The sequence below is a fragment of the Panulirus ornatus genome, chromosome 16 (genome assembly GCF_036320965.1).
Source record: "Panulirus ornatus isolate Po-2019 chromosome 16, ASM3632096v1, whole genome shotgun sequence".
Taxonomy (NCBI): Eukaryota; Metazoa; Arthropoda; class Malacostraca; order Decapoda; family Palinuridae; genus Panulirus; species Panulirus ornatus.
Window position 1 is genome coordinate 15,245,692 of NC_092239.1, and position 13,322 is coordinate 15,259,013.

Sequence of the window (13,322 nt, forward strand, 5' to 3'; positions counted from 1 at the left end):
GTATTTCTGAATGCATCGGTCAGTTCTGCTCCACTGTAAGTACCTGTATTATATTTGCCCCTAAAAACCATGAACTCATAGATGAGTATTTTCTTTTCATACTTGTTCGCAGCTTGGCCCATTAGTGAGGAAGCACCAAAAACAAACGAAGAAAGGCTTCGTTCTCTCATAACCATATTCTAGTTGTCATGTGTAAGCTTCGAAACCACAGGTCCCTATCCACAACCAGTCCCACAGATCTTTCCCTGGCCGCTCCACATTCCCTGATTCAGTCCATTGACAGCACATCAACCCCTTTATATCACACCGTCCAGATTCACTCCCATGCAAACCTTTCACTCCTGCATATTCAGGCCCGTCTTCAATTCTTTTCACTCTATCCTTCCTTCTCCAATATGATCCCTTCTCGTTGTTTCTTTCAGTTGATACGTATAACCTCTTTGTCAACTTCTCACTTCTCTCCAAATGTCCAAACCATTTTAGTCAACTCACTCCTCTCCAAATGTCCAAACCATTTTAGTCAACTTCTCTCCAAATCGCCAAACCATTTTAGTAGGATTGTAAATCTTCCTAAATCAAGTAGGTGTCATTGATCTTCATTTGCTTAGGGTTACCATGTAAATCACCTTTAGTAAGGTCATATCCTTGTGAGTGTTTTCATTTTAGAACTACTCACTTCAAAGGAGTCTACACATCCTTGCTACCGGAAGTGATGCAACCCTGGGCTACAGGATCCTTTAGAAAGGACATAGGTAATACCATGACTTTTTTTTTTTTTAGAAAGGACATGGGTAATACTAAGACTCATGAAAATTGGTCCTGAGGTATGTATAAATCAAGCTAAGTACACTAAGATGATCAAACTCTATGCTGCAAAGAATTGATTAGGCCTGGGCGAGTAAAGCTTTTTTTTTTTTTTCTTTTTTGCTTCACAAGTTATTGTTAAGACCAGTTAAACACACAGTGAGAGACAGACATCTAGAGCTACCAAAATACGGAATGCTTACGTTAAAAGGGAATATGATCAAGATGTATAAAACTAACGGGAAAACATGACCTTACTTATCTTGACCATCAATATTGATACATATAGCAGAAGAGAACGCCAATATAAGATTTGCAAGGAACATTCAAGGCTAAACATATGGAAATAATTGTACGAGGAGCAGTGAACTAATGAATGGAATCATTTCCTAAAGGAGGGAATAAGTACGGCGAATGTGAAAACCAAAAGAAAGTTGAATAAGCTCAGGAGTAATGGACCCGGATAAATAGATTCGGAAATGGAGATGTTCATCTTCCTAAAAGTCACATGCGTTCGACCGATCGAACTCATTGATGATAAAGATTTGACATTAAAGCCCATCTAACTTACAGTCAGAAGAGACCATCTAAGTAATTCCTGTAAGTTTGATCTTTTTAACATTTAATCGAACATTTTGATTGTGTCTTACAATTGAGTGCTCACTAAACTAATAATATTTATTGACCGCATATTAATATTGATATAGCTAGTTGCTGTTTGCGTAAGCTTTTAGTATTTTCTTTCAATAATTGGATGTCATCTTAGCATATCATGACCACAACCTAAACATTTTGAGTGAACCGCTCTTGGGTGATGCTTGAGTGTCCAATCAGACACCAGTGTGGCTGGTTCACCACCCAATCAGCAATGAGTTTGTGGCCGTGGGTGACCAATGGCAATGCGCACCTTAAAGCGCGTCCTTCCGTCTGGCAGCCATATTGGTTGTCTGAGATTATGCCGGTGAACTAGGGAAGGCATAATATGGTGTATTTTTCAAGATTGCCGAGTGTTTAAGATAATTGGATAACATATTTCAAGACAGTTGACGACGCTTCCATTATGGGAGAGGATAGAGATAAGGAGAAGGACAAAGGTAGTGTTACTTGGATCCATTGTAGAAACATATCTGGCAGAGGGCGGTATCTTAAGCCTCATGCTAATGTTCGCCCCAATTATTTTGTTCCAGCTTTATATCATAACCTACGGGACGTAAATGCCCAGTAATTTGATGTTTGTAATGACATAGTTTATCCAAGGCTTTCATATTAAAGTCAATGGTGTTAGTCGGGGAAATGTTAGGCGAAAGTGGTGGCTACCGTGACCATGGCACGGCAGCTATTTACGGAACCACCTCTGCTTCATTACTCCCTCCAGTTTTTGCTATTGAAATTGGTTGCGTACTCGTCCATTGTTAGTCATATTCTGCTATATATTATGTGTGACAAGTATAAATCAGTGTTAAGGGGGAGGGAGGTGAGCAGCTTCGATCTATAAAGAGGATATGTGCTTCGAAATATGCCAACTAGCGAGGGTAAAATATGTTGTACCCTGATGTAGATGTTATTCCTCACTGGAGATGAGTATGTAATCATGAATGAAATATATATATATATATATATATATATATATATATATATATATATATATATATATAAAGTAGCAGAATAGTTTGTTTAGTTTTAAACGTACACATAACCCGATACATAATTATGTTTTTGCTGCTTGAAAGGTCTGAGTTACTGGACCAACATCCAAAGATCTCAAAACCTTTTAATGTAGGAATGAATTAAGCCATATATTGTGGATAATAGCTCCACAGTGCTGTAACCTTTGAATATTAACTAATTGTGTCCTTCATAGAGTACTGGTAAGACAATGCACAAAAAATTGCGTGCATTATGTTTAATGAAGTGTTAGATATTAGATTAAGCAAGCTTTATGTATATTAGGCAAAACAGGATTTTATGTGACCATATATTACATTTGTAAATTATTTACAGAACCTGGAAATACATCTTTTAGTAGCCTTAATGGTGGAAATGTAACATTTTTCAGTATTTGTCTCGTGCTGATTACTTGCTCTGTCTTCTGTTTGTTGATGATACCATGTTGGGAAATCATTTTTGTGAATGTGACTGGTATACTTTGACCAGAATACTGAACAGTTAAGATAAACGTAACTGCTTGGCAGGTTAGACGAGGAATCTCGATTTTTACAAATGAATTAGTGACCAATTTTTAGATAACCTGATAGACTCCCATGTACTATATAAATGTTGCTTAGTAGTATCAACAGTGCTGCTGATATCAGAGGTTCATAAGTCTTCCCCTTTTGGTTGTACTGTCCTCATTAATTTTTTTTTCATGTTTCCACAATATAAGAAAAAATAATAGTTCATTGTGTAAAGCTAACAGAAAGTGCTTTAACATTATGGTTCGAAATTGAGGTATACATACATACATATCCAACATGAATATTTAAACTCAAACTGGGAAGCAAGTCTGGAAACATGATGAAAGTATAGTATGATAAAGATAATTGGATAGTTTTTGTAGGTTTTATGAAGGCATCTTATGAATTAGATGTACTTGATTTTTATTTTCTTTATTTAATATTTTCACCATTGTTGTAACTGAAAGCCCTAGGCCACAGAGATGCACGTGTAAACAAGCTTGGGAAATAGAATCCAGCATTAAAAGGACCCCCTGTAAATTTTTGTTTTGGGACATTTAGACGTATTTTGGATTCTTATGATAAAATGAAATTGATTAGTCAAAGTAAAGTAGCATGCATGTTAAGCATGAATGTCATGCCTTGCAGTGGAAACATGTAACTAACTTGTGGCCCATCTGTATTCCTAGCATTGGTCCAAGACAAGTGAGTTCATGCGAGCTAGTACTCAGATTTCATAGTAGTAATTTCACCATCTAATGTTTCCAAAAAATTTTAAGCCGTGACAAAATATGTTACTGTGCTTGCATGTACACATTTCAGAATTGAAATAAAATTAGATTTTGGAACCAGGAAAAAAGTGACGTGAGGGCTTAATGATAGATTGGGCAGATTTCATATGTAGGGAAAATCCCTGGGTTTAGGTTTTTCAAAAAAAAAAAAAAAAGTAGCGGTATTTATTCCTCAACAGGAATGTTAATCTTTGGAGAAATGTATTACTGACTAGTTGAAAGTAATGCAGTTGAAAGTAATTCATGTAGTCAAGCTAATACATTTAAAATGAAGCTGATAGTTATTCTGTGTCAAGTCCATGACTGCCATTGCATCTCCTTAGATGTTCATTTCATGAGCACTTTGTCATTTATTTGCTTTTGCCCTTTTTTCTTTTAACTCATGCAACTGCTGTGGGAGGACTGAATGGTGTGTTACTGTTTGCTTTACACTGTAATTTGTGCATAATTGTTCTACCACCATAATTACACTTGAGAAGTGCCTGATGTTAATACATAAATGATTTTCAAATGTTTTCATCCATATTAAAACTTGCGCCAACATAATATTCATTTTCATTCACATTTTGTCTATCACCCACTGGTGATTATATTAATTATAAGGGGAGGCTGAGACCACTGGAGTGACATCGTTTTGTCAGTTATATGTAGATTTCATTTCTAGGTGAATGAATTGAATTGCGAAACAAAGTAGTCATCATCTCATTACATGGTGATAATTATTTTTTAGTGGTTCAACAAACATCTATTGATTATTTCACTTGTTTGAAGACTATATGAATGGCTGTTTTTGTGTGTATGTATCGTACTTAGATACATGGTCAATTTGTTAGTTATGGTCCCATCACTAAATGATATATCAAATAGATGATTCCCAGACTGAAAGCTGCCAAGACTATAGAAAATCCAAACTTATTTGACTGGCTGCTTGTGTGCCCACACCACTAGTTAGACCATGCACCACTAGGCAAGTTGCTGTGTCACACGATTATTGTGTGGCCATTGACAAGTGAAGGGTGGGCCAGTTTGATATCTGCTTCTTTCTCTACGCGTCAAAGCTTTGGAACGCTCTATATTCTCATGTCTTTCCCAGTAACTAGGCAAGTTTCAAAAGACAGGTTTTCTACTTCCTCCGAATTTTTAAATACTTTCCTGTCTTTTTCCATTTGATAATTCTCTCTCCATTCTATTTAAGGCCCAGCCATGATATGGACTTTTGTCTATGAATGGAGCTTTCAACATGAAAGAAAATGTGGTTTAACATTGACTTTCAGTTTTCAGTTGCTTCAACAGTCCACACTGGAGCTATTATTTTAAGGCTAGATCAGTGAGATTTCACTTGTCTGTGGGCAAAAATTTGTATTCATAAGGTTTATCACATCTGTAGAATGATTGAAAGCATATGGGGTGATTTACCAGTTCAGGCAGTTGAAAGACTGCCTTTTCAAATAATGAGTACCAGTGAGGGTAGTTGAAAGACTCCTTCTCAAATATTGAATACTTTTCTTCTGGTCATGACTGACGTTATGTGCTTGTCTTAGATAACAAGTTGTGAAGTATTTTTAATTTTTGTTACCTTTGCCTTATTATTCTATCAAAAAAATATTCATGGTCCCATGGTCTCTTACTGAGAAGTGCCAGATATACTGTAAGATCAGTTACTAATTGATGTCCAAATGTTTTCATTTATACTGTTGACTTGTCTTATTTGACTTGTTTAGTACATATACTGCTTTCATTTATGCAATTCACAAGTTCTCCAATATCAGCTGTCATGAAAAATCTCCCCAAAATTATATCAGTTATACTGTTAATTTTTTTTTTTCCTGAGTGATTTATTTTCTAATTGATTGTCTAAAAAGTATAGAAAATGGCTATTATTCCTTTAAAACTTTACTTTTGTGATCAGGACTAATATTTTGAAATTTACTCTGTTTTCAGAACATTCCAGATAGATTCAATGCTAAGTAGCTAATATTGAACTTTCTAGAAGTTTTTCAGTAATACTAGTATTAGTCAGAGGGGAAGACATTGTAGATCCAGATTACAGTTTCAAAGTTGCTGTTAAGGAGAGAAACCCATGCTGTCCCAGTCAAAAAGCCCTCAGCGACTTGGTCCAAGGTCTTGGTCTCACAAAGGCCAGTGCCGAGCTTTTGACGGCTAGGCTCAAGCAGTGGGACTTGTTGGATGCAAGTGTGCTAATTGCAAATCAGAGGAAGTGTCACCTAAGTTTATCCAACTTTTTATCCCATCAAGATGGGCTCTGCTTCTGCCACAATATAACCAGTCTATTTGAGGCAATTGGAATTGCCTGTAACCCGAACGAGCAGCACTTCTTCATTCACAGCTCACCCAGGAACCTCAGAGCCGTGCTGCTCCATAAGGAACAAGTATCCATTTCTTCCCCTGGCTCACTCAGTGCTCCTCAAAGAAAAATACAGCAGTGTCAAGACCTTGCTAGACACCTTGAAGTATGGTGAGTACAGCTGGGAGGTCATAGGAAAATTCAATGTGGTGGCATTCCTGACAAGTCCCCTAAGGCGGTTTTACCAAGTTTCCCTGCAATCTTTGCATTTGGGACAGCAGGGACACAGAGCACACTATCACAGGCAGGACTGGCCACAGCGTACCAAATTCTTTGTGGGGATAAACAATATAAAGTGGGAGCCACTGGTGGTTGATGCCACCACTGCATATAGAATTAGGCCTTATGAAACTTTTTGTCACTGCTCTAGATGAGTCTACAGTCTTCAAGTACTTTCAAGACATCAAACGTAAGCTGTTTGATGTAAAGGTCAAAGCTGGTGTCTTCATCGGACCACAGATAAAGATCTTGGAGTGCAAGGAATTCCCCAACGAGCTCACTGGGAAGGAGAAAGCAGCTTGGTACAGCTTTGTTGCAGTGGTTTGAGGGATTCCTAGGCAGTCACAAAGCTGAAAAGTGTATGGAGCTGGTTGAAACTATGGTGAAGAACTACTGCAAAATGGGCTGCAGGATGTCCCGCAAAGTCCATATCCTTGATGCTCATCTTGAATTCAAGGAGAGCATGGGAGCACATTCAGAGAAGCAATGCCACTGCATCCACCTGGGTACTGGACTTTGAACGCTGCTACAAAGGAATATATAACGAGTACATGATGAGAGATTATATTAAGAGTCTGATTTGGGAGATTATATTTAGGGTCTGATTTGTGAAAGTGATTTATAGTACAATAATAAATCTTGAAGACTACTCTTTTCTAAATCATAAAATTTATGATCAATTTTGTTTAACATTAGTGTAAATACATATTCATTTTGATTCATATGTTATTTTTGACTTTGTGTGAATAAAAAAGCGGGAGACCAAATTGGAGGTGGAAGGATGGAGTGAAAAAGATTTTGAGCAGTTGGAGCCTGAATGTACAGGAGGGTGAGAGGTGTTCAAAGAATAGAGTGAATTTGAATGATGTGGTATATCAGGGTCAACGTGCTGTCATTGGACTGAACCAGGGCATGTGTAACGTCTTGGGTAAACCATGGAGAGGTCTGTTGGGCCTGGATGTGGATAGGGAGCTGTGGTTTTGGTGCATTTCACATGACAGCTAAAGACTGGGTGTGAATGAATGTGGCCTTTTTTGTCAGTTTTCCTGGCGCTACCTCACTGAAGCAGGTAGTTGCAATGATGTTTCCTATGGGATGGGTAGCACCAGGAATGGTTGAAGGCAAGCAAGTATGAATATGTACAAGTGTATATATTTACCTTTTTCCATTCTGTACTCAGTCTCTCCTGGTACTTCCTCACACAAGTCTCCTTCCCAAGCTCACTTACTCTCACCACCCTCTTCACCCCAACATTCACTCTTCTTTTCTGAAAACCCATACAAATCTTCACCTTAGCCTCCACAAGATAATGATCAGACATCCCTCCAGTTGCACCTCTCAGCACATTAACATCCAAAAGTCTCTCTTTCGCGCGCCTGTCAATTAACACGTAATCCAATAACGCTCTCTGGCCATCTCTCCTACTTACATAAGTATACTTATGTATATCTCGCTTTTTGAACCAGGTATTCCCAATCATCAGTCCTTTTTCAGCACATAAATCTACAAGCTCTTCACCATTTCCATTTACAACACTGAACACCCCATGTATACCAATTATTCCCTCAACTGCCACATTACTCACCTTTGCATTCAAATCAAGGTGAGAACAATGGAAGTAAGGGGAGTGGGGGAGGAATGGGATGTATTTAGGGAATCAGTGATGGATTGCGCAAAAGATGCTTGTGGCGTGAGAAGAGTGGGAGGTGGGTTGATTAGAAAGGGTAGTGAGTGGTGGGATGAAGAAGTAAGAGTATTAGTGAAAGAGAAGAGAGAGGCATTTGGACGATTTTTGCAGGGAAAAAATGCAATTGAGTGGGAGACGTATAAAAGAAAGAGACAGGAGGTCAAGAGAAAGGTGCAAGATGTGAAAAAAAGGGCAAATGAGAGTTGGGGTGAGAGAGTATCATTAAATTTTAGGGAGAATAAAAAGATGTTCTGGAAGGAGGTAAATAAAGTGCGTAAGACAAGGGAGCAAATGGGAACTTCAGTGAAGGGTGTAAATGGGGAGGTGATAACAAGTAGTGGTGATGTGAGAAGGAGATGGAGTGAGTATTTTGAAGGTTTGTTGAATGTGTTTGATGATAGAGTGGCAGATATAGGGTGTTTTGGTCGAGGTGGTGTGCAAAGTGAGAGGGTTAGGGAAAATGATTTGGTAAACAGAGAAGAGGTAGTAAAAGCTCTGCGGAAGATGAAAGCCGGCAAGGCAGCAGGTTTGGATGGTATTGCAATGGAATTTATTAAAAAAGGGGATGACTGTATTGTTGACTTGTTGGTAAGGTTATTTAATGTATGTATGACTCATGGTGAGGTGCCTGAGGATTGGCGGAATGCGTGCATAGTGCCATTGTACAAAGGCAAAGGGGATAAGAGTGAGTGCTCAATTTACAGAGGTATAAGTTTGTTGAGTATTCCTGGTAAATTATATGGGAGGGTATTGATTGAGAGGGTGAAGGCATGTACAGAGCATCAGATTGGGGAAGAGCAGTGTGGTTTCAGAAGTGGTAGAGGATGTGTGGATCAGGTGTTTGCTTTGAAGAATGTATGTGAGAAATACTTAGAAAAGCAAATGGATTTGTATGTAGCATTTATGGATCTGGAGAAGGCATATGATAGAGTTGATAGAGATGCTCTGTGGAAGGTATTAAGAATATATGGTGTGGGAGGCAAGTTGTTAGAAGCAGTGAAAAGTTTTTATCGAGGATGTAAGGCATGTGTATGTGTAGGAAGAGAGGAAAGTGATTGGTTCTCAGTGAATGTAGGTTTGTGGCAGGGGTGTGTGATGTCTCCATGGTTGTTTAATTTGTTTATGGATGGGGTTGTTAGGGAGGTGAATGCAAGAGTCTTGGAAAGAGGGGCAAGTATGAAGTCTGTTGGGGATGAGAGAGCTTGGGAAGTGAGTCAGTTGCTGTTCGCTGATGATACAGCGCTGGTGGCTGATTCATGTGAGAAACTGCAGAAGCTGGTGACTGAGTTTGGTAAAGTGTGTGAAAGAAGAAAGTTAAGAGTAAATGTGAATAAGAGCAAGGTTATTAGGTACAGTAGGGTTGAGGGTCAAGTCAATTGGGAGGTGAGTTTGAATGGAGAAAAACTGGAGGAAGTGAAGTGTTTTAGATATCTGGGAGTGGATCTGGCAGCGGATGGAACCATGGAAGCGGAAGTGGATCATACGGTGGGGGAGGGGGCGAAAATTCTGGGAGCCTTGAAGAATGTGTGGAAGTCGAGAACATTATCTCGGAAAGCAAAAATGGGTATGTTTGAAGGAATAGTGGTTCCAACAATGTTGTATGGTTGCGAGGCATGGGCTATGGATAGAGTTGTGCGCAGGAGGATGGATGTGCTGGAAATGAGATGTTTGAGGACAATGTGTGGTGTGAGGTGGTTTGATCGAGTAAGTAACATAAGGGTAAGAGAGATGTGTGGAAATAAAAAGAGCGTGGTTGAGAGAGCAGAAGAGGGTGTTTTGAAATGGTTTGGGCACATGGAGAGAATGAGTGAGGAAAGATTGACCAAGAGGATATATGTGTCGGAGGTGGAGGGAACGAGGAGAAGAGGGAGACCAAATTGGAGGTGGAAAGATGGAGTGAAAAAGATTTTGTGTGATCGGGACCTGAACATGCAGGAGGGTGAAAGGAGGGCAAGGAATAGAGTGAATTGGAGCGATGTGGTATACCGGGGTTGACGTGCTGTCAGTGGATTGAATCAAGGCATGTGAAGCGTCTGGGGTAAACCATGGAAAGCTGTGTAGGTATGTATATTTGCGTGTGTGGACGTATGTATATACATGTGTATGGGGGTGGGTTGGGCCATTTCTTTCGTCTGTTTCCTTGCGCTACCTCGCAAACGCGGTAGACAGCGACAAAGCAAAAAAAAAAAAAAAAAGTATATATTTATATGTCAGTGTATGTGTATGAGTTGATTTGTATATTTATATATATGTGCATGTATAGGTTTTTATGTATATATATATGTGTATATGAGAGGCTGCCATCCTTTTCTCTGTTTCCTGGCGCTACCTCACTGATGTGGGAAATGGCGATCAATTATAATAAATAGTGAATAAGAATGTGCAAATTTGCCCGGTCCAATTGGAAATAAATATTTTTCAAAGTATCACTGGCCTGGTCACAAAAGCAAAGTTTGAAGGTAATAATAGCCTTTTTCTCTTTTTTTATGCATAAGAAATTAGGAAACAACACTTGCTACCCAGGAAGAAAAATTGTGTTACATTGTGTTACAAGAATGGGGCCAATATCCATATGTTGATCATTTCACTCTTTAGAGTGTATGAACAAATCTTTTTTTGTGTGTGTGCTGCAGTTAGGTAAATAATAGAGGAAACTGCCAGTTGATGTTTCATTATAATTGTGAGAATGAAAAGGATGGGCCAAGATTACTTGGCAGACATCTTAACTGTTGAACATTTCACTTGTTTCTAGGTTTTCATGTCAGTATATGAATGAAAGTGTACAAAACACGCATACTTTCAACCATCATGTCGACATCACTTAGTGATTAGTGATAATTTTATAAGTAATAACATTAGGCTAAGACCATTAGCACCCTCTGAAATCAGCTGAGAAACAAGTCAGAATTGACAGAGGTTGAATTTGATTAAGGCCTGTGAAGAGTAAGTGAAATACACATGAAACCTAATAGATTTTTAGGATAAAACTAGAATTTGAGAAGTAGCTTATGTAAAGAATTTACCCAAAGAGTTCTCTGGTGAAATTTAACTAGGGAGAAAATGGAAATTGGTGCAACACTAAAGGGGATTGCCAACGTATAAAATTATCTAGAATTTGCTGAAATTTGTGATGACTCATCTGTGTTTGTTGACAAATGTCAGGAAGAGTAACCACATTTCTTAGACTGAATTATTGGTGATTTAGGCAAGAAACATTGAATTTTCAGTGGAAACATAAAAACAAACCATGGTCCATATAGCTCCGTAGGACCAAAAATTATGCACCCAGTACTTAACAATTGTCGCCCACATTATTTTATATCTTAATTAGGTGCTAAATTAGGGCAATCTCCCAGCAGGATGGAAAGTGGTTATAAAAGATTTTCAAGAAGGGAAAGATATTCAATACAGCAAACCTTCAATTTAACGGACCCTGATATAACAAAATTTTGGATTCAATGAACCAGGCAAATGATAATACATTAATTGATAATAATTTTAAAGATCTCAAATGCCACACCATGTGCATTTCATATTGCTATTTTTTTGGTAGCATGAGGGTATACTCACTTTGTTTCAGTCTCAGTCTGCCTCAAGCTGTTGTGCAGTCACGTTGTATACAGATAATTGACTTTGTTTATTGAATAATTTTGCAGTCTTTACAATTCAAAATGGCATCAACTGATAGAGGAGTTAAAAGAAAGCATGTGAACTGTATATTGCATTAAAAACTGGCCCGTAGGCTACATTCGATTTAACGGGCTTTCTGTGTTAATGGACACCCCCTTCCCTTGTTAGTGTGTTAAATCGAGGGTTTATTGGGCAGGCAATTACAGACCTGTAGCATTAACATATTTAATGCAAAGTAATGGAGTTAATGTTGAGAGAGAAACTTTTATCTTATTCTAAGTTGGGTTTTATTTACATGTCAACATTAAGAAATGTCCTTTAAGAGCAGCTTTACCAGCCTGCTAGGAACTTTGGAAAAATTGGCATTAGCTCTTAAATGGGGAGAGTGAAGAAATAACGAACAATCCAGAATACCAGAAAAACCTTTTTATCACAGTTGAACTGCATGAAAGATCTCAGAATTGTGAATTGTAAGTGTTTGATGATTCTAGCCTAATTGAACTCAATGCAGCATTTGCCTCTTCAGAAAAGATAGCTGATTGGATCTTGCAGATATTTAAGACAGAGAGAGCATTGGGGGTTAGGAGCCCATTTAGGATGTTTTTTTCCAATTTTGGATGGCTTGGCAAATTTTTTGTAAGCATGACAATCAGAATGCCCCATCAAAAACCAAGACAGCCCACATTTCCTTTCTCTGCATGTTTTTCACTGATCATGAGAATTTGTAATACAGACTATATAGGCTCTCCAAAGCCATCCATAGGACTCCTGATCAAAATGATTCTGTTGCTTCATTGCGCACAATTTGTGACCTTGGTTGAAAGCCCATTGGTATCCTCCTGGGATTATGACCCGTCAATTGAGAAATGTTGTGCTAAAGGAATGATTAGAGATTGAATGCAGTGGAAGTATATTTTAAATGGAGATGTTGGTTTGACCTAATGAATTAGTATAGAGAAAGAAAAGCCGTAGGTATGTGTTGTTCTCGTTTCTTTTAACACACTCGTCTTGTGGTTGAGGATGTGCAAGAGCAATTTTAGAGACTGTATGTACCCATTCCTTGTTAGAATTGAGAATGGAGTTAATAACGATATGTGAATGAATGTGGCCTATGTTGTCTTTTCCTGGCGCTACCTTGCATGGGGGGGGAGGGGTTGTTGTTGTTGCCATTTCATGTGTGGCTGGGTGGCGACAGAAATGGATGGGGGCAGCAAGTATGAGTGTGTACATGTGTATAAATGTATATGTCTAAGTATATGTATGTATACGTTGAAATGTATAGTTGTATTTGCGTGTGTGGGCATTTATGTATATACATATGTATGTGGGTGGGTCGGGCCATTCTTTTATCTGTTTCCTTACGCTATATGGGTATGGGGGTTGAGTTGAAGGATGTGAAGAAGACGAGAACGTCATCTCGGAGAGCAAAAATAGGTATTTTGAAGGCATAGTGGTTCCAACAATGTTATATGGTTGAGGCATGAGCTATAGATAGGGTTGTGCGGAGGAGGGTGGATGTGTTTACCCCAGATGCTTCACATGCCCTGGTTCAATCCATTGACGGCATGTCGACCCCAGTATACCACATTCTTCCAATTCACTCTATTCCTTGTGTGCCTTTCACCCTCCTGTATGTTCAAGCCCCGATCACT

At 38.6% G+C, this 13,322-nt stretch overlaps 1 protein-coding gene across 2 annotated transcripts in view; it reads left to right on the forward strand.

The window, feature by feature from the left end:
* Nucleotides 1-1,729: 1,729 nt before the first annotated feature.
* U2af50 (U2 small nuclear riboprotein auxiliary factor 50) overlaps nt 1,730-13,322 on the forward strand; it is a 69,787-nt gene continuing 58,194 nt past the window's right edge. Inside the window, exon 1 of one of the 2 annotated variants that reach the window (XM_071671348.1) lies at nt 1,730-1,898. In XM_071671348.1, the coding sequence (XP_071527449.1) occupies nt 1,865-1,898 (34 nt within the window). In that variant the 5' untranslated portion in view covers nt 1,730-1,864. The remainder of the gene's footprint in view (nt 1,899-13,322) is intronic. The other variant, XM_071671347.1, reaches the window with a different exon arrangement.